We start from the raw sequence: 20,928 nt of genomic DNA, 5'->3' as shown, positions 1-20,928 counted from the left end.
AAGTTGCTCAGGCCAGGACTTTCAGCTGTGTTGAGTCAAAGTGGCAGAAGTGGGCATCCTTCTGTTTTTCCTGATCTCAGAGGGGAAGCTTTCAGCTCTTCACCATTGAGTGTGATGGTAGCTGTGGGCTTGTCATTTACGGCCTCTGTTATGTTGACGTATATTCACCTAGACCCACCTTGTTGAGAGTTTTTGTCATACGTGGATGTTGAATTTTGTCAGATGCTTTCTCTGCTTCTGTGAGATCATCAGATAACTTTTATTCTTCATTTGTTAATATGGCATATCACATCGACTTGTGTGTGTTGAGCCATCCTTGCATCCCTGGAATAAATCCTACTGGATCATGGTGTATGTCTCTTCTGATGAGTGTTGAATTCAGTTTGGTAAGATTTTATTGAGGATTTTGTAGCTACGGGTACGGGACACTGGCCTGTGCTTCTTTTCCTGTGGTGTGCTTGCTTGTGTGGTGTGTTGTCAGGGTAACACTGGCTTTGTAGACTGAGTTTGGAGGTGTTTCCTCAGCTTCTATTTTTTGGAGGAATTTGAGGAGGATTGGTATTAACTCTACTTTGAATGTTTGGTAGAATTTACCAGTGAAGCTGTCTGGTCTTGGGCTTTTGTTTTTTGGAGGTTTTGATTATTGATTCAGTCTCCACACTAGTAATTAATCAGTTCAGATTTTCTCTCTCTTCATGACTCAGTCTTGGTACGTTGTGTGTTTCTAGGAATTTATGCATTTCTTCTAGATTGTCCAGTTCGTTGGTGTGTAACTGTTCATAATAGTCTCTTAGGATCCTGTGTATTTTGGTGGGATGAGTTGTGACATCTCTTTCATTTCTGAAATTATTTGGGACTTCTCTTTCATATTGGTGAGTCTAAGCTAAAGGTCTGTCAGTTTTATCTTTTCAAGGAACCAGTTCTTGGTGTCATTGATCTTTTCTATTGTCTGTTAGTCTCTGTATCATTTATTTCTGCTCTTATCTGTGTTATTTCTTTTCTTCTACTAACTTCAGGCTTCATTTGTTCCTCTTTTTTCTAGTTCCTTCAGATGTAATGTTAGGTTGGTTATTTGAGATTTTTCTTGTTTCTTGATGTAGGCGTTTATCACTATGAATTCCCTTTTAAAACTGCTTTTGCTGCGTCCCATAAATTTTGGTATGCTGTATTTCCATTTTCATTTGTCTCAAGGTATTTTTAACTTTCTGTTTTGGTTTCTTCTCTGACCCATTGTTTGTTCAGTAGATGTGTTTAATCGTCACATGTATATGAATTTTCCACCTTTCCTCTTGCATTTGTCCTCTAGGTTCATACGTGTTTATCTCTCTTTTTTCTTTATTTCTAACATCATATCATTGTTCATCTCTGTATCACTTTGCATACCTCTTTAAATATTTATTAAGTCTGAATTCTTATTGGAATTGTGCATATTAAGTCTTAGTATTGCCGAATTGCTCTCCACAATTTTGTGGCAGTTTATACTATGAATAGTAATTTACAAAAATTTTCATCACCTTACACTTCATACACTTCATCCAAAGTGCTGTGTACATTTGTGCAGGTTATGCACTGCACAAGGGGGCTGGTAGAGGGACGAAAGAATCACTGATATCCAGCCTTGTGTTCCACAGAGGCTTACATGTGCACAGAGGAGGGGACACTTTCTCCTTATGTGAATGTGCTGTCACCTCACCATGCTTTTCATGTACACAAAGTGTTTGTGGGTTATTTCTCGGTGGCTTTGTCTTTATTGTTACTTGATTCTTTCTGATCTTTAACAGTTTGGTAGGGGAAAAACTTACTATAAATTTTATTTCTTTGTTACCAAGAGTGAGTTTTGAAGAAAATTTTTTAAAGAAATTACTTTTGCCCTATTTATTATTAATAAATAAATTACATTTATTAATTGAAAAAATAAGAGTAGTTCATTTACCAGATACTAGAATGGTCATAGTTTGCATTGTGCATCCTAAAGGGAGTGAGTACATACTAATCAAGGTTTCTTGAGTTATATTATCTACAATTCTAATTATATATTTGGACCTTAAACAGATACTTACTTTGTTTCATGTATTCTTTCAATATGCCTATTCATGAGTTCAGAAACCATATTTACAAATGGAAGGGTAGCTCAGTGATCTGGGGAGTGGGTATTGTTGCAGCTTGGCCTTCACCTCCCCCACACTGTAGCAGCACTGCGGTGTCTTTGTGGAGGGGCACCCCACTCTCACTGCCTGCTTCCTCTGCAGCATTGGCCACCAGCAGGTCTATAGGGGGTGTGAGGGGCATGGCTGAGCCAGCCCATACGCTCAGGCTCCAGCCAGTCGCAGCCAGAAACTGTGAGTTCTGGCCTGTTTGAGCTGTTGGTGAAGCCCAGTCTTCTGCCCCCTGCACTGATGTTGTGGGGACGTGAGCCTGAGCTGCTAAGGGTGGGTTACCCTGATCAGTGTGGGAGCAGAGCTGCCTCCCCAGGCAGCAGAGCCCAAGGGCGGATCCTCGGGACATTGTCTGAGTCTCAGTAGGATTGCACCTGGTTCTCCTGCTTCTATGAAGAAGGGGCACTGTTGTGTATAAGATTTGGTTTTTACCACATAAAAGAATTCTAACGGATACTGTTGCAATCTGTTTCACTTTTGTGTTTTTTATAGTATTTGTGAACTTTTCAAATGTGTATTTTATGATTGTGTTTTTAAAATTTAACATAAATGTTTTGGTAATTCTCTATTCTTTTTCTTAAAGAAGACCCCCAAATTTTTATAAGCTTCAGGTCCACAAAGCTGGAGCTTTGTTTTGTTGGAGGGGGACTTTATTTTTTATTTTTTCGGTTTGTCCAGAGGGCAAGAATTTCTTTTTTAGGGCTGCATGGTACTACATTGTGTGTATGTATACGCATCATCTTTATTCAATAGATGGGCTTGGGCTGCTTCCGTGTCCGTGTAAATAGTGCTGCGGTGAACCTACAGGGGTGTCTCTTCAAATTGGTGTTTCCATTTTCTTCAGATAAATACCCTGAAATGGAAGTGCTGGATTGCAAGGTAGTTCTATGTGTAATTTTTTGAGAAGCCTCCACACTGTTGTCCACAGTGGCTGCACCAGTTCACACTCCCACCAGCGGTGCCCGAGGGCTCCCTTGTCTACACGTCCTCGCCAACACCTGCCATTTGTCTTTTTGACCCTAACCGATCTGGCAGGTGTGAGGTGACATCTCACTGTGGCTTTGATGTGCATTTCTCTCATTATTATTATGCTGCACTCTTTGTAATGTGTCTGTTGTCCTGTCTGGACATCTTATTTGGAAAAATGTCTATTCAGAGCCTCTGCTCATTTTTTAATCACGTTATTTGGCCTTTTGTTGTTGTTGTTGTTGTTTTGCTATTAGTTGTATGAGTTTTTAAAATACATCTTTATATTAAACCCTTATCAGATACATGATTTTCAAGTATTTTCTCCCACTTCGTAGGTTGCCTTTTAAATTTCTTTTAAAAACGTTTATTTATTTTAGAGCAAGTGCATGCATGCACACGTGCAGAAACGGGAGGAGGGACAGAGGGAGAGAATCTCCAGCAGACTCTGTGCTCAGCTCCGAGCACAACGTGGGGCTCGATCTCACAACCCTGAGATCATGACCTGAGCCAAAACCAAAGAGTTGGGCTCTCAACTCACTGAGCCATCCAGGTGCCCCAGGTTGCCTTTTTATTTTGTGATGGTTTTCTTTGCTGTGTAGAAGCTTTTTGTTTTGATATGTCCCACTTATTTACTTTTGCTTTTGTTGCCTTCGCTTTTGGTGTCAAATCCAAAAAAAATCATTGCCAAGACTGCTGTCAAGGAGGTTACCGCCTGTTTTCTTCTAGGAGTTTTGTGATTTCAGGTATTATGTGCAATTCTTCAATCCGTTTTGAGTTAATTTTTGTATATGGTGTAAGACAGTGGTCCAGTTTCGTTCTTTTGCGTGTCCAGTTTTCCACACACCATTTGTTGAAGGGACTGTCCTTTCCCCCATTGTATATTCTTAATTCCTTTGCTTTAAATTAATTGATCATACACGTGTTGGTTTATTTCTAGGCTCTCTGTTCTGGTCCATTCATCCATGTGGCTGTTTTTATGCCAATACTATCCTGTTCAGATCACTATGGTTTTGTGATATAGTTTAAAATCAGGGAGGGTGATGCCTCCGGCTTTGTTCTTCTTTCTCAAGACTGCTTTGGCTATTTGGGGTCTTTTGTGGTTCCATATAAATGTTAGGATTGTTTCTTTCTGTGAGAAATGTCATTGAAATTTTTGTAGGGATTACATTAATTCTTTGGAATGTGGGCATTTTAACAATATTAATTGTTCCTGTTCACAAGCATGGAATATCTTTCCATTTATTTATGTCCTCTCCAGTTTATTTCATCAATGTCTTATGGTTTTCTGTGTGCAAGTCTTTGATCTCCTAGGTTAAATTTATTTCTAGGTATCTTATTCTTTTCTTTTTTTTTTTTAAAGATTTTATTTATTTACTCGACAGAGATAGAGACAGCCAGCGAGAGAGGGAACACAAGTAGGGGGAGTGGGAGAGGAAGAAGCAGGCTCCCAGCGGAGGAGCCGGATGTGGGGCTCGATCCCATAACGCCGGGATCACGCCCTGAGCTGAAGGCAGACGCTTAACCGCTGTGCCACCCAGGCGCCCCATAGGTATCTTATTCTTCTTGATGCCATTGTAAATGGAATTGTTTTCTGAATTTTTAAATTTATCTTTCTGATAGTTCCTAACTAGTATATAGAAACCCAACAGATTTGTATGTTTGTATCCTGCATATTCCTGAATTCATTTATTCTAACAGTCTTTTGGTGGAGTGTTTAGGGTTTTCTATGTATGAGATCATGTCATCAGGAAATAGTGACAGTTTTACTTCTTCCTTTAGCATTTGGATGCTTTCTGTTTCTTTTTTTGCTGACTTGGAAAGGACTTCCAGCTGTGATGAGTCAAAGTGGCAGAAGTGGGCATCCTTGTGTTGTTCCTGGTCTCAGAGGAGAAGCTTTCAGCTCTTCATTATTGTGTGTGATGGTAGCTGTGGGCTTGTCATTTACGACCTCTGTTATGTTGAGGTAGATTCACCTATACCCACTTTTATTTTCTTCCAGGTTTTCATTTAAATTCAAGTTAGGGGGCTCCTGGGTGGCGCAGTCGTTAAGTGTCTGCCTTCAGCTCAGGGCGTGATCCTGGCGTTCTGGGATCGAGCCCCACATCGGGCTTCTCTGCTAGGAGCCTGCTTCTTCCTCTCCCATTCCCCCGCTTGTGTTCCCTCTCTCGCTGGCTGTCTCTCTCTGTCAAATAAATAAATAAAATCTTTAAAAAAAAAAAATTCAAGTTAGTTAACATATACAGTGTATTATTGGTTTCAGAGGTAGAGGTCAGTGATTCATCAGTTGCATATCACACCCAGTACACATTCCATCCTCCTTAATGCCCGTCACCCAGTTATCCCATCCTCCCACCCCTCTCCCCTTCTGCAATCCTCAGTTTGTCTCCTACAGTTAAGAGTCTCTTATGGTTTGTCTCCCTCTCTGTTTTCATCTTATTTTACTTTCCCTTCCTTTCCCTATGTTCATCTGTTTCAATTCTTAAATTCCACATTTGAGTGAAATCATATGGTATTTGTCTTTCTCTGACTTACTTCACTTAGCTTAATACCCTCTAGTTCCTTTCATGTCATTGCAAATAGCAAGATTTCATTCTTTTTGATGGCTAAGTGATACTCCATTATATATATACATCACGTTCTTCTTTATCCATTCATGTGTTGATGGACACTTGGGCTCTCTCCATAATTTGCCTATTGTTGATAATGCTGTATAAGTATCAGGATGCATGTACCCCTGTATTTTTTATATTCTTGGATAAATACATAGTAGTGCAATTGCTGGATCATAGGACAGATTTATTTTTAACATCTTGAGGAACCTCCATACTGTTTTCCAGAGTGGCAGTACCAGCTTGTATTCCCACCAGTGGTGTAAGAGGGCTCCCCTTTCTCCATGTCCTCACCAACACCTGTTTTTCCTGAGTTGTTCATTTTAGCTGTTCTGACAGGCGTGAGGGGATATCTTATTGTGGTTTTGATACTTATACCCACTTTCTTGAGAGTTTTTGCCATAAATGGGTATTAAATTTTGTTAGATGATTTTTCTGTATCTATTGTGCTGATCATATGATTTTTATTCTTCCTTTTGTTCATGTGGTGTATCGCATTGATTGATTTGCAGATGTTGAACCATCTTTGCATCCCTGGAATAAAACCATTTGATCATGGTGTATAATTCTTCTAACATTATGTTAATTTCATTTGCTAATATTTGATTGAGGGGTTTGCATCTATATTCATAAGGGATATGGATCTGTAAGCTTATTCTCTCATGGTGTTCCTGTCCAATTTGGTATCAAGGCACTGCTGAGCTAAAAAAATGAGTTTGGAAACGTTCCTTCATCTTTTTTGGTGACAACTTGAAAAGGATCAGTTTAGTTCTTTAAATGTTTGGTGGAATTCACCAGTGAAGCCATCTGGTCCTGACTTTGGTTTACTGGGAGGTTTTGTTTCCTGAATCAATCTTCTTACTAGTAATAGGTCTGTTCAGATATTCTGTTTCTTCATGATTGTCTTCGGGGTTGTATGTTTTGAGGAATTTATCCAGTTCTTTAGGGTTGTCCATTTGTTGTTGTGTAGTTGTTCCTAGTAGTCTCTTATGATCCTGTATGTTTTCTGTGGTATCAGTTGTAATGTATCCTCTTTTGTTTCTAATTTTTATTTGCATTTTCTCTTTTTCTTGGTGCATCTAGCCAAAGGTTTGTCAATTTTATGTTTTTAAGAAAACGTCTCTTAGTCTCGTTGATCTTTTCTATGTCTTTTTATTTTGCATTTCATTTTAAATGCTCTGAAATTCGATATTTACTTTCTTCAGCTAACTTTTGTTTGTTCTTTTTTAGTTCCTTGAGATGTGAAGTTAGTTTGAGACTTTTCTTGTTTCTCCACATAGGCGTTTATCACTCTGAAATTCCCTTGCAGAACTGCTGTTGCTGCGTCCTGTATGTGTTGGTGTGTTGTTTTCCATTTTCATTTGTCTCAAGGTAAGTTTTCTTACTTCTCTTTTGTTTTCTCATTAGACCCATTGGTTGTGCAGTAACAGGTTGTTGTAACTCTACACATCTGTTAATTTTCCAGTTTTCTTATTGCTTTCTAGTTTTATACAGTTGTGGTCAGAAAACATATTTGATATAATTTCAATCTTCTTAAATTAATAAGACTTGTTTTGTGGCCCAAAATATGATCTCTGCTGAAGAATGCTCCATGTGCATTGAAATACAATGTGTGTTCAGTTGCTTTTGGAGGGAATATTCTGTGTGTGTACCTGTTAAGTCCTGTCTGGTTTCATGTATCCTTTAAGGTTATTGTTTCCTTACTGATTTTCTGTGAGTATTATCTATCCATTGATGAAATGAGGGTATTACATCCTCTTTGATTATTATATTGCTACTTATCCCTTTAGATCTGTTAGTATTTATTTAGGTACTTCTATATGGGATGCAGAAATACTTACAGATGTTGTATCTTCTTGTTGGGGTGACCCCTCTATCATTATGTAATGATCTTCTGTGTCTATTATTATAGTGTTTGTCCTAAAGTCTGTTTTACAAGGTATGTATCGCTACCCCAGCTTTTTCTTTTGGTTTCCATTTGCATGAAATACCTTTTTCCATCCCCTCATTTTCAGTCTGTGTGTGCCCTTCCATCTGAAGTGACTCTGTTGTAGGCAGCATGCAGATGTGTCTTGTTCTTTTACCTGTTCGGCCACTCTCTGTCTTTGATCGCAGAAGATAGTCCTTCCTCATTTAAAGTCATTATCAATAGGTATGTACTTACTGCCATTTTGTTAATTTCTGGTTGTTTTGTAGTTTCCTTGTTTCTTTCTTCTCTGGGTCATTTCCTTTGTGATTTGATGATTTTTCTGTGTGGTATGCTTCCATTGCTCTGTCTTAATCTTTTGTGTTTCCACAATAGGTTTTTGTTTTGCGGTTACTGCAAGACTCACATAAAACAACTTATATTTATAACGGTCTATTTTAATTTGATAACAACTTAAGTTGGAAGGTATTTTACCCCCCGTTATGTTTTTGATATCAGAGTTTACATCTTTTAATCTTATGTATCTGTTAAGAAATTATTGTAGTTATTTTTACTATTTTTGTTTTAAATCTTTATATGAGCTTTATTAGTAATTAACCACTTTTATAATATTAGAGTATTCTGGATTTTAGTATATATTTACCTTTACCAGGGAGATTCATGTTTTCATATTTTTCTTGTTACTAATCAGTACCCTTTCATGTCAGCTTGAAGAAGTCCTTTGAACACTTCTTGTAAGGCTAGTCTAGTGGTGATTAAATCCTTTAAATTTTGCTTGTCTTTAAAATTCTCTTTCAGTTCTGCAGGACAACTTTGCTAGGTTGTAGTCTTGGCTGTTTTTTTCTTTCAGCACTTTGAGTATATCATGCCACTCCCTTTGGCCTGCACGGTTTCTACTGAAAAATCTGCAGGTAGCCTTACAGGGTTTTCTTATATACAAAAAATGGTTTTTCTCATGTTGCTTAACTTTTGACAGTTGAATTACAGTGTGTCTTGGTGTGGATCCCCTTGGGTTCATTACTGGAACTCCCTGAGCTTCCTGGGTCTGTTCGTTTGTTTCTGTTCCCAGGGTTAGGACGTTTGCAGCCATTGTTTCTTCAAGTAAGTTTCCTCCGCTTTTCTCTCTGTTCTCCTTCTGGGGCACCTGTAATGAGAATGTTGGTCCACTTGGTGGTGTTCCATAATTCCCTTCAGCTCTCTTAATTCTTTTCCCATCTGGCATTCTGCCAGATGAGTGGACAAGCTCCTTTCCAGGTAAAGCAGGAGAGGACAGAGATGTTCCCTCCAGCCCCTGTCTCTGGACAGTGTGTCAGTCGGCCCCAAGGTGTGTGTTAGATTCTAGGCCTTTCCGCCAGGCCTGTGCCTTATAAAGAGCAGAGAAGTTTTGTTCCCGCAAAGTCTGTGCTGGGCCACAGGGTGGGAGAGTCTGCACACAGGAGTTCTTTGAGAGCCATTTCTCACTTTACTTGGCCTTGTGTCTGTGGCTTTCCGAGCTCGACATTTTGAGGGCTTGTCTCTCAGATGCAGGTCATAAATATGGGGGTTCCCCACACAGGTTCAAATCCTTTGCTCCTCAGGGACAAGCTTGTGGTTGAGATTTGCTTCCGATTGTGTATTGCTGTGCTGGGGTAGGGTTTATGGCGCGATTGTGTCTCAGCCTCTCCCACCTGCTCCCATGGAGGTTTTCCTGTTCATTCAGTGTGGAAGAGTTGCTCAGCCTTTTTTTCTCCCCCAGAGGAAATTGTTCCTTAGGCCACAGACGCTTGATATGTGCAAGGGAGGCGTTGAGTTCAGGGTCTTCCTGTGTCACCATCTTGAGCCAGAGCAGAAGCAGTTTTCACGAGGTTTTATAATGTGTTTCAGAATCAGCTGGGACGAGTCGCTTCCCCTCGCCGCTGTTCTTGTTCACAGTTGTCTGCTTCTTCTTCCTTGCTGCTGCTGCTTAAATGCACTTTATAATTAACATCCCTGCCTCTAAGAAAAAAATCCGATTTTTTATTGGTGTCTTACCAAATTTATGTATATAAAAAACTATCAGTTTTATTTCTTCTAACTGATTTATAGTGTCTTATAATATAGTCCTTTATAGGTCTTAAAATTTTCTGTTTGCATTGATAATTTTCTTTTTATCATTGTGAAATTTAAGTATTTGTACTTTTATTTTTCTGATAAGCTGTCTTGTGGTTTATCTGGCTGATTATTTTCTCCAGAGAACTAGCTTTGGACTTTTTAGTACTACCTTTTTTCTAGTTATTGGTATTTGCTTTTATCTTTAGTAATTCTTTTTCTAGCTTTTTAAATTGTATGGCTATGTTATTTACTTTTATTAGGTTTTTATCTATATATATATTTAAACTATATGTACTTGATGCTGTAATTTCCTGTGACAGTTGTTTTTCTGGGGTCACATGAATTCTGATGTGTGTTCCCATCTTCTCAGAGGTGTGCTTCTCCTACTCAGTATTTGTGTCTGATTTTGCCCTGTGCGCCCATGCAGAGCTATTTTCCTTTTGAAAGCTAAGCCATGCCCTCCGCACTTCCCGCTCCGTCTGGCTGCAGTTACCCGTGTTTCGGGCCTCATTGTATCTGTTCCCTTGTGCCTGTGGATAGTCTTTTGTATGTATGCATAGAGAGCCTGTCATCTTGCATTTTGCTTGCCTTCACTCCTTCAGTACTTAGGACGTCTTTTCCCCTTATTTTCACCTTGACAGTAACATGTTTATATTATACTTCGTTCCTTCTGTTTGGTTTCTGACTGTCGGTTCCCTACAGTACATAATGCAGTTTGCTGCTGATCTCATGCCCCATCCACTGCACCACACTGTTAGTGGTTGTTCTCTGTGCACATTGTCACATGACCATGACACGCCGTGTTGCATCCCATAGTCCTACAAATAAATACATGTTATTTGCTCGACAGCCATTTGCCTCTGCCTGTCTCGTCCTGCTGGTCTCCAGCATTCTACTCCAGAGTGGATTCTCTAATGGATTCCTCACTAAGCTCCTGGTCTTGCCACTTCCTATGTTGGTGCACATTCATAAATTTCGTTGTGGCCTTTACCCTAAACGTCCATGTACCTAGATGATATATCTGCGGCTCACTTGAATTTCTTGAATTTGTCTCCTGCACCTGTTCCTGGCCTGTGATCCCTGCTATGACACTGCAGTGGGGTCTGCTTCATTGTTACAGGTTATGGCCCCGCGTTGTGACATGAGGTGGGGGGGACTTGATAGGGTTGGTGGCTGTGTGAGTATCATGGCTGGTGCTGTGAGTCTGTCAGGAATGGCAGCAGCTGGAGGTGGTGGTTAACTCTGTGTGTGCAGGGAGTCAGTGAGGGCCAGGACATGCTGGCTTGCCCTGCATTCCACGCTTCTCGTTGGCTTCTCATTCACAGATGTCACAGCTGCTGGAGTTGGACTACTCGTCAGCCTGTCTCTGGGAGAACTCCATCCTGAACCTCTGCAAGACCACATTTTCCTTCACTAAACCACATGGTTTTGGGGGGCCAGTGCATCTCCTTGCTGGGTGAACCGTGGGGCTGCATGGCCACCACCCTCTCTGCACCCCCTTCCCGTAACACGTCTGCATCAGAGTCCTTCATTGTGTTGTGGGAAGTATTCAGGAATAAAGTGCTAATCCTAAAAACACATTTTTAATCTTTTCTTAAAAACTTAAATAAATTGAGCTTTTCCTTTTAAAATATCTTTTTGTAAGAGAGACTAATTGCTGATGCAAGAGTGAACTTAAATAGGAAAATGAGTAAAAGTGGACATTTGGCCAGCAGGAGAAGGTAATATATAATCCTTGATCTCTTTTTGGAAAATGTGTGGATAAAGAGCTAAGTTGAACAGGCAGCCATTGACGAATTGATGTATAACTGAAAACCATCATCAGGAACTATTACAGCAGAGATTGTGGCACCTTTGGGGAGAGGAGGTAAAATGCCATCCAGCTGGTACTTTGACAAGGACATACAGCTCAGGGACTCTGATAGAGATGCCAGAGGAGGTCAGCCTGGAATCATTTGTCAGTGATTGTGTTTGAGGGCTTCATTGTGCTTTGTTTCGTTTGGCGTAGAAGTGACCACATTTTGTATCTGAGGTTTGCTTTGGTTTATGTTTCTGATGAGGCATCCCATCTGCTGAGTTTTCTCTCCCAACATCTTGTGTATTTGATAGAATTGATAGCACATGTGTGCTTTCAAGATCTATATCAACCTCAAGTAATTTTAAAGGATAGGTCACTGTGTTAGTTTTCTACGGTCGCCATAACCATAACATCAGTGGCATAAGAACCAGAAGTCCAAAATGCAGGTGTGGACAGGCTCTGAGGGGATCCCCAGCTTGTGTTGCCGCAGTCCTGGCGTCCCTTGGCTGGTGACCACCTCACTCCAGTCTCTGCCTCCACCATCACACGGCCTTCTCCCTGCTGGTCTCCCTGTGGCTTCTCCTCTGCCGTTGGAGTTAGGGCCCGCATGGTTAATCCAGGATGATTTTATCTCAAGGTCCTAAACTTAATTCCATCACCGAAGGTCCTGTTTCCAAATCAGGTTATGTTCAGGATTAGTTCTGGTCCAAGATGGCGACATAGGAAGACCCTGAATTCACCACTTCCAGGGACACTCCAAATCCAGCGCTATTACTGAGCACTTCCTCCTGAAGAAGAACTGAGGGTTGACTGAATAGCTTCTGCACAACAGAGCTAGAGACCACGCGGAGAGTAAACAGAGGAGGACATGGCGGTGGAAGGGCCCCCATCCCTGGTGCTGTGAACTACAGCTGGGAGAGAGAGAGCGCTGAGGGACCTTGAGCACATGCATCTTTCTGCCCTGGGTCACAGAAAAAAGCCACAGTTGAAAAGATCAACTAGCTTATAAAAGAGACATCCTTAAAATTGTACCAAACTGTGGGGAGCTGCTAAAACTCTCTGGGTCTGTGGCTGGTGAGCCTCACGGCTTACGTTCTCCTCCCCCTTGATAGTGTGGGTGGGACCAGGGTCCAGGTGTCCTGACCAGCCTGCCGCCTCACTGAGCCAGGTCCCTGAGCCCACACCAGCCCCAGCCGCCCCAGTGAGGTGGCCCCAGCACCGTGCTCACTGCAGCTCCCGCTGTCTCACCAACATGAGACCCTCACCACATCGACTTCCTGTGCCTTGCTCGGCTGCTCCAGAGCCTCCCAGCCACCCCACCAGGGCATCCCCTGCACTGAGCACCTGGCACATCCTGGCTTGCACCCACTGCACTGTCCGCTGTCTTGTCAGGATGCCCCCTGTATGGACAGCCCAGGGACCCCCAGCTCGCCCCCACTTCAGCTATAGCAGTCCTGCCAGTGCACACTGTGCACAGCCTGGAGCACCCTGGTGGCCCCCCGCCTCAGTGTCCTGCCAGGGTGCCCCCTGCACGAGAGCCCAGAGACTGCATCCATGTATGCTCGCTTCCCCTCATGTACTGTCCTGTCGTGGTGCCCACACTGGGGAGGCCACTGTAGCGCCAGCTGTCCTGCCAGAGTACTGTCTGCATGGGGAGCTCAGGGCTGTCCGCCCACTCCCACTGTAGCGCTGGCCATCCCACAGGGCAGCCCGGCACAGAGAGCGCCACGACCCCCAGCCTCCAGCAGCCACAGCTCCGTCCAGCCAGCCTGAGTCACCCGGCACGCATGATACCACTCCCTCAGGTTTAGGACAAGTAGCTGTTGTGCCCGATTCCTAGAAACAAACACAGAAGTTGAGCAGAAGGGGTCGACAGAGGAGTATGGTCGAGAAGAACGAGACAGAACCTCAGTGAGGAACGACCTGACACAGAGGTAAGCAGTGAGCCTGAGGAAGAGCTGAACGGTCGTACAGGTTCTCCGTCGGTTGGAGGGGAAGGGTCGGTGAACTCAGAGCTTCAGCGGAGGCAGGAAATACAAAAAGAGCTGGTCGGAGCTGAAGAATACAGCAACAGAAATGAAAACTATGCCAGAGAGGATCCACAGCAGACAGGAGGATGCAGAAGAGCAAGTCAGGGGTCAGGGAGATGGGGGGGGGGGTGGAAGGCACCCAAGCTGAGCAGCGAGAAGAGGAAATGACTTCTGAAGCGGAGGATGGGGCGAGGCGTGTCTTGGACACGTGCAGCAGACAAACGCTCCCGCTAGAGGAAGGAGCAGAGGTAGAGAAAAGGGCACACGACCTCTCTGAGGACCCATAAGGTGGCGTGCACAGGAACCGGGGTGAGCACTTAGACACGCTCTGAAAGGCCACTCATCCACCCGTCACATCTGCTCCCACTCAGTGTGCAAGGTCCTGCCTTCGAGCAGTCCGGGGGTGGGGGGTGCTGCGGCTTCCCTTCCTCAGCAAAATCCAAGGAAGGAGAAAAGATACATATTATCTTGGATGTTATGAAGAAATAAACTGGCGATTCGGAAGAGGTGGGGAGCTGGTGAGAGCAGGTGCAGCGCCACACTGACGGGCTTTCTGTCGGAGTGCGTGGCATTGCCACGTGGTGGGAACCCCAGGGGGCTTTATACAAGTGGGCACACACTGCAGGGCGTTAGGGACACTGCGCGTCCCTGCCTGGTGGGAGCTCATCGGTGAAGAGACACACTCACCGTACGATCCCCCGCAGGACTGGGGATCATCCTGAGATGTTGCCCCCGGATGATATCCCGTGTGGGACTTACCTCAGGACAGTCGGAGGTGGTAAGGGGGCCACACGTGGGTGGAGAGGGGGATGACGTGAGGATTGTGGTAAATAAAGCACACCTCACCTAGGCTTCACCATCTTACGGTGTTGGGGGCATTGAGTGCGTGCACCCCGTGTGCAGCTGTCACCACACCCTCCTCGCCGCTCACCCTGCAGCACTGACGCTCTGTCCCCGTGAACGGACTCCATGCTTTTTCCCAGCTCTGGCTCCCTCCGCCCTGCTTTCTGGCTCCACGAGGTCCCTCGATCCTCAGAAGCACACGGACTTTGTCCTTTTATGACTACTTACTTCTCTCGTACGATGCCCTCCTGGTTCCCCCACGTTCTAGCGTGTGCCGGGATTTCCTTCTGTTCTGAGCTGAATGAGGCCCCGTTGTGTGTATGGACCACGTTCTGTTGTGCTCGTCCACCCCTGTGCACAGACACGAGTGGCTCTCACCTGCCAGCTGCTGGGAGCGTGGGTGTGCAGACGTCTTGTGGAGACTCTGCTTTCAGTTCTTTTAAGTACCCACCCAGAAATAGGACTGCTGGATCAGGTGGGGGTTCCGTGCTTACTTTCTGTAGCAATTGCTGCAAATACGTGTTTTCTGAAGAGGCTGCCCTTCTTCGTTGCCACCAGCACAAGGGCTCCTGTATCCTCGCCAACACTTGTTATTTTCGGGGTTCTTTATGGTAGCCGTCCTACGAGGTAGGGGCTGACTGCTCGCCGTGGTTTGCATTTGCGTGTCCCTCGTGACGCATGATGATGAGCATCTTGTCATGTGCTTGTTGGCCACCAGTGCGTCTTCCTTGGAGGCATGTTTGTTCATTCTGCTCATTTTTAATCCAGTTGTTTGGTTTTGTTGTTGAAGTTTCCACTGACTTTTAAATCCGGGTTGGTGATGTTAATCTCGCTCGTGAAACCCGAGGTGATAAATAAGACCATTTCCTATGAAACGCAGTCAGTCAGTGGCTTATGTGCACGTGAAATGGAACAATGCTGCAGCATCCAACACTGCTGAATTCATGGTTTTGAATGTTGAATTTTAATTTTGGAAACATTTATTTTTCTTACCAACTTTTATATATATATGTTTTTTGCCTGACAGTATAAAAACCACTGAAGATCTACTTTGAAAATGGCAACTAAGTTTCCTTAGAGTGGGTATTTTCTCTTGATTTTCCACATAGACCCAGGTGGGGCATGCCTGGTGTGGCCCCGGGGCCTGAGTCCGATGAGTGCCTTCACTGCCCACATGGCCAAGTGGGTGGACTCCATGTTCTGTGTATGCTAGTGTGGAGAGCCCCAGGGGCCACAGTCGCACCGTCTGTGATAAGCCTGCTGGAAGGATGCGGCTCCTACAGCCGGTCCTGCCGCGTGTCCATGGGAATAAAATGGGACTGCTCTCCCTGTGGGTGCAGAGGATCAGAGGGCCTATCTCTGGGGCAGGGTCTGGGGTGCCGCCCAGATCTGTCTCCTCCACCCCCTTGTCCTGCAGGCTGTGTTGTCTGGGTGGCATGGTCGGTAGAGAACAGCAGCTGTCTGCTCTTCCTTGGCATGCTCATGACCCTAGTTAGGAAAAGCTGAGCTTCTGTGTTCAGGATCTGAATCAATGACAGCCGACTCGTGCAAGATCGAGTGTGACACCCAGGGACCAGTGTCCACAAGTTGGTGTTCTGTGGCGCCCGCTACCGAATGGGAAGCTTTGCATGTTTTTATCAAGGCACTTGTGCTTGTCCTGATGATTTACAACTGTTGTCAGTGTGTTTTGAGTCTGTTGTGAACGTGATAAATAGATTCCCTTGACACATGCAGCTGTGGTCGTGAAACGTGAGCGCTGGTGAGCGGACGAGCCATCACAGCTTTCTTGTCAAGTGTGCTGGGAAACAGCAGCGTTTGCCCTCGGCCTGAGCATCTGGCCTGGACCTCTGCCAGCCAGCTCGTCGTCTCTCCACGGAGCCTCTCCCTGATTCCAGACCAAAACCCACCCAGTGTCAGTGTGTTGAAAATAAAAATTGTGTGCACCTTTACCTTTGATGGGGTGGGCTGTTGTATACAGTTATTTTTTTTAACTATAAATTACCTTTTAAAGAAAATGTGTTCAAGTTGTTGAGTTACTGCCTTAAATTGTTTCCTTATTTTAGCCAAAAAAAAAAAGGAAGAAAGAAAAAGAAAAATTGAGAAAGCTTTTAATTAGATGTATTTAAATGGAAAGCGAACATTTTCCCTCACCTGGCTTCAGTTAAGTGCCTTAACAGTTAGCCTTGTTTTGTCGATGGCTTCATGAGAAAGCGTTCCTGTGCAGTGGTGGTTTTGGTTAAGTCTGTGAGCCTGGAGGGGATGAAGGAAATGTTGGACCAGGAATTAGCACGTCACGAGTCCATGTTGGGTGTCCTGTTCTCTGACCTCTCTCCAAAGTGTTTGTAGTATTGTTTGTAACGTCTGTGTTATAGTGAAGTCTCTGAAGCCTGAGCCTCCCTTGGTGGCGTGTACCTGGGAGAGTCTGAAACATGTTTCACCCTTCCTGGTCTGACATCCTCAAAAGAACCAGGATAAATTTCAGATTTGTGACAGCAAGCAACGGGTGAGACTTAGCCTCGTAACCTCAGACCTCTGATATGCTGCTTTGAAAGTTACTGGTTGCTTTCAGAATTCAACACGATTTTTCTTTTGGTCTCCAGAATTGCAAACCAATATTATCTCTTTTTTATAAAAGAAAAGCCAAGTGAAGATCTCCCTGTAAAAGTATTTAATAAAATGTGTCTTTATTTCAGTATCTTAAATAGTGACGATGAAGAAATATTCAGTAATGAAGAGCAGGAATACACATCCAAAAAGAGGAAAAAGGATCATTTTAGAAATGATACAAATACTCAATGTAAGATCATTTTTATTAATAATTTTATGATATTTTGCTTGTTTAATATATTGATATACTAAATTGTTTTGACAATGCTATCTCAAGAAATAAAGGACGATACATGAATGACAGCTCTGTATCCAGTGTTGCCCACTGACTTGGTTTGCAGCTTCACCATTTAGTTAGTAAGATTTGCAAAAACAAAAGATAGCAAAACCCACAAAGCAGCTCGTGCATCTGGAATGACTGAAAAATGGTCGTGAGTTCAGTTACCAGTTTACTCCCAAGCAAAGAGGCCAGGTGGCAAGGTGTCTTGACTTTGGACTCGGCCAGAGCAGGACTAGGAGCTGAGGGAAGCACACAGGCCGGGTAGGGAGCCCCCGGGCGGTGGCTCACCTATGGGACAGGCCCCACTCCGCCCTGCAGCACAAGCAGGAGTCACTGGCAGCTGTCTTAGGGGATTCAGTCTACTGGAAAAGATGGGGTCCTGTGGAGAATAGAGTCATCACGGTCCTTGAAGTTTTGGTACTGAGTTACACGAAAAAGACAATAGAAGAAGAACTGTTAGGGTACACAAGTAATGACTAATCACATTTTTATACTCATTTATGTTTTGATATTACTGCAGTTGTTCATAGAGCTAGTTTTCTTCTAAGTTGCGAAGATATGATGCTGTCTTGAGTCATTTTTCATATAAGGATGTTTCAGCACCTCTTAAACTGATGTCAGGAAACAAAGCAGTTCTGTTGACATTTAACCAAGTAATAGCATCTCTTATCTATATGATAAGTCAAATAATTTTGTTAGCATGTACAACTGTTGAAGTTCCATAAAAATCTTCATTTTAAATGATCTGCCAGATTTTAAAAACAAAGTTAATTTTTATTCTAGGTTTTTATCGTGAGAAATGGATCTATGTCCATAAAGAAAGCACGAGAGAAGTAAGTATTCTATCATACATTAAGATTGTATTTGGTGGTGTTCTATTGAATACGTAATGTCATATTAAATAAATTCTTTCTCTTGCAGTATGAAATCTCTGGCTCATTCTAGCAGATGAAAACCTAGGATCTTTGAAGTGGTGATTCGTGTGTGCATGTGTGTGCACGCACGTGTGTGTACATGTGTGCACACGCATGTCTGGTGTGTGGTTAGTGCCCCTGCTACAAATCTGAGTCAGCCAGAGGGCTGGTTCAGAGCAAGGATGGATCCTTAGACGGTTTGACGTTTTCTCCCTGCCTCTCCCCAAAGCTGCTGGCGTGAGCCCCTGGTGCTGCTGGCATGTGTGTCCTTGCTCTCGTGGGCTATGGGCGGTGAGAACATTTAGAACCAGTGTGACTCTGTGGTGAAGTCCGAACCTGTCCAGAACAGTGGGAGCCCTTCCCGATCCCGTCTTTTGCCAAGTTGGCTGCAGCTTTTCTCGGAGCCATGGACCGTTCACTTCAACTCTGCTTCCTTCTTCTCTGCTCAGTGACCAGGAACGCTTCCTTCCTTTTGCAGCCTGAGGAACTCTTCCTTTGCCTTATTTTGCAGCAGTAGGGAGCGTAGTTTAGGAAGGAGTTGTTTAGCATAGGTGGAAGTTAGATGTTCCGGAAGTGTTAATAATGGATTGATGATATGGCCCCGCTCCCCAGAAGATTAGGGGCTAACTTCTGAGCCCAAAGACTGATTTGGCCTAGTTGGTGGTGATTAGGACTGCTGTGGGTTTGAGATTGCTCAAACACACACACTAAATGAGACCCATCAGAGGAGCTCTTGGAAGAATCTGACTGGCTGGAGCTTATGACAGACTATTTAATACTTCATCTGCTCTGTGTTACCACACTGATTACAGAGCAGAGTCCCATTTGGGATAGCATAAGCAGCAAAGGGAAATTTCTCGTGAGTCTGCAGATGTGTTGCATGGGCCCTGGGGCAGGGATACAGCCACGCTCGGGAGGATCTGGGCTCCCTGCACTCAGCGGCATCTCCGGGCTGAGCACCTGATACAGACCAGGTATCACTGCTGCTAGCCGCATGGCCCACTGTGGTGCCCCATAGTCTCTGAGGTTCCACGTGTGGTTCCAGGCCCCCCAAACACAGACAGGCTTGCGTGGCCCAAGCAAGTGTTTTGTAGTCTGTGAATCAGATTTAATTCCCCAAAAAAGAAGAGGCTGCTGTGGCATGGGTGGCTGCCTGAAAAGGAGTCTATGTCTATACCCAGCATTTAGAGTTCTGTTCATTGAGAAGAAAAGGGAATTAAAGTAGAAATGTCAGCAGTGATTGACTTCAGATTATATTCTATAATTAACCTTTGCTTCCTGCGCAGCTCCCAGGAGAATAGTTTGCATGTAGTAGATATCCATTAATAATGTGTATTGTCTTAAAAACATGTGTTTTGTTGGTTTGTGCACACATTAGGACTGTTCTTGGGATTTGGGCACAAAACTAAATCAACCTTCATGGGGTATCTTCGGTCTGAGGCTCAGGTGTGCACTCCAGCTGCTGCGCCAGCTCCTGTCCTGCCATCCGTTAGAGAGGCGAGGGGGAATCTGTCACCTCATGTTTCTAGGATTATCACCAGCTTGTCTAACCCCACAACTATGACTTGAAAATCTCTATATACTCTCAGGATTTCAAATGCAGAAGATTGATTTTGAAATGACTTCTGACACCCAGTATACAATCCTGTGCAAACTAGTGTAGACTGTAGGGCCCATCATAAAGGACACACAGCTGAAATAGATGGCAGGGTTTTCAGGGCCGAAAACACATCCCATGAGTTCATCTGTTCCCTTGGGTTCTGGGTCCTGTGGGTCTGACGACCAGCCCCTAGGTGTCACTGCCAGGCGTCCACTGCTCCCCACCTGGAAACCACACGTAGTCACCCCCAGTCCTGGGCCTTGGTCCAGTAAGCGGGGCGCCCTCCAGACCTGCGGGGCACGGGGCTCCCTGCAGAGGGCTTGGGCGTTTCTACGTGTGTCTGTAGCAGACACATCTTCACAGTAGCTGGGCAGATGGTTTGTGTATCTGTAGGTGCTTAGCCCAGAACGCAACCCATTGTGACTTCAGTTCCCCAGCTTGTGCCGACAAGAGAAATCAACAAAATATTTAATAAGTATTTGTCTTTGTCGTTGTATCAGTAGTGGTGTAAGAATGGCAGAGGATAGTGTCTTGATTATATGTGACATATTTAGCATCGCTGTTTTACTCCACACTAATCTAAACATAGTATAAATCATTAAAACAAATGCCCTTTGCCAAAATTAAAAAAAAAATTGCACAGATTACCTCACATTAAGTGTTACTTTATTTTGACTAATTGACTGCTTACGGATTTCAACTGTTTTGTGTCTTTTTTTCCAGAGGCACGGCTACTGTACTTTGGGAGAGGCTTTCAATCGCTTAGACTTCTCAAGTGCAATTCAGGATATTCGAAGGTTCACTTACGTGGTCAAAGTAAGTCTTCTGTTTCAAAAGCCATTTCGAGGACACTTGATGGACTGGTTTTAAAGGTGACAAGTGTACATATTTAAGACACTTCTGGCGTTGGTGCTAAGTTGTGCTTGTGTGATAGCAGAGCACAAGGAGTGAGCTCAGGAGGAAACAGAAATAGCGGGGGTTTCTCCCACCCTGGTGCCCCTTGTTTCTCGCGCTTTCTCCCAGGGCCGCCTCATGTTTTCGGTTTCATCCAGCCATGCGCACAGGTGCATTGCCGTGGGAGACCCAGAGGGAAAGCACGACGATTTCACGTGCGTTTTCTACTCC

The 20,928-nt window shown here is 44.0% G+C and overlaps 1 protein-coding gene across 15 annotated transcripts in view; it reads left to right on the top strand.

The window, feature by feature from the left end:
* The window catches only part of FBXO25 (F-box protein 25), a 141,240-nt gene that overhangs the window by 99,608 nt on the left and 20,704 nt on the right, over nucleotides 1–20,928 (top strand). For 9 of the 15 annotated variants that reach the window (XM_045811176.2, XM_087856486.1, XM_087856485.1 and 6 more), the window contains exons 3-7: nucleotides 7,015–7,105; nucleotides 7,647–7,673; nucleotides 17,096–17,199; nucleotides 18,073–18,122; nucleotides 20,527–20,619. In XM_045811176.2, the coding sequence (XP_045667132.1) occupies nucleotides 7,015–7,105; nucleotides 7,647–7,673; nucleotides 17,096–17,199; nucleotides 18,073–18,122; nucleotides 20,527–20,619 (365 nt within the window). The remainder of the gene's footprint in view (nucleotides 1–7,014; nucleotides 7,106–7,646; nucleotides 7,674–17,095; nucleotides 17,200–18,072; nucleotides 18,123–20,526; nucleotides 20,620–20,928) is intronic. The other 6 variants (XM_045811182.2, XM_045811180.2, XM_045811185.2 and 3 more) reach the window with 2 other exon arrangements.

Source organism: Ursus americanus, chromosome 27, assembly GCF_024610735.1.
Source record: "Ursus americanus isolate L20-20 chromosome 27, mUrsAme1.1.p, whole genome shotgun sequence".
Taxonomy (NCBI): Eukaryota; Metazoa; Chordata; class Mammalia; order Carnivora; family Ursidae; genus Ursus; species Ursus americanus.
The sequence above is the reverse complement of the archived record's forward strand: the minus strand, read 5'-3'. Positions and strand labels throughout refer to the sequence as shown.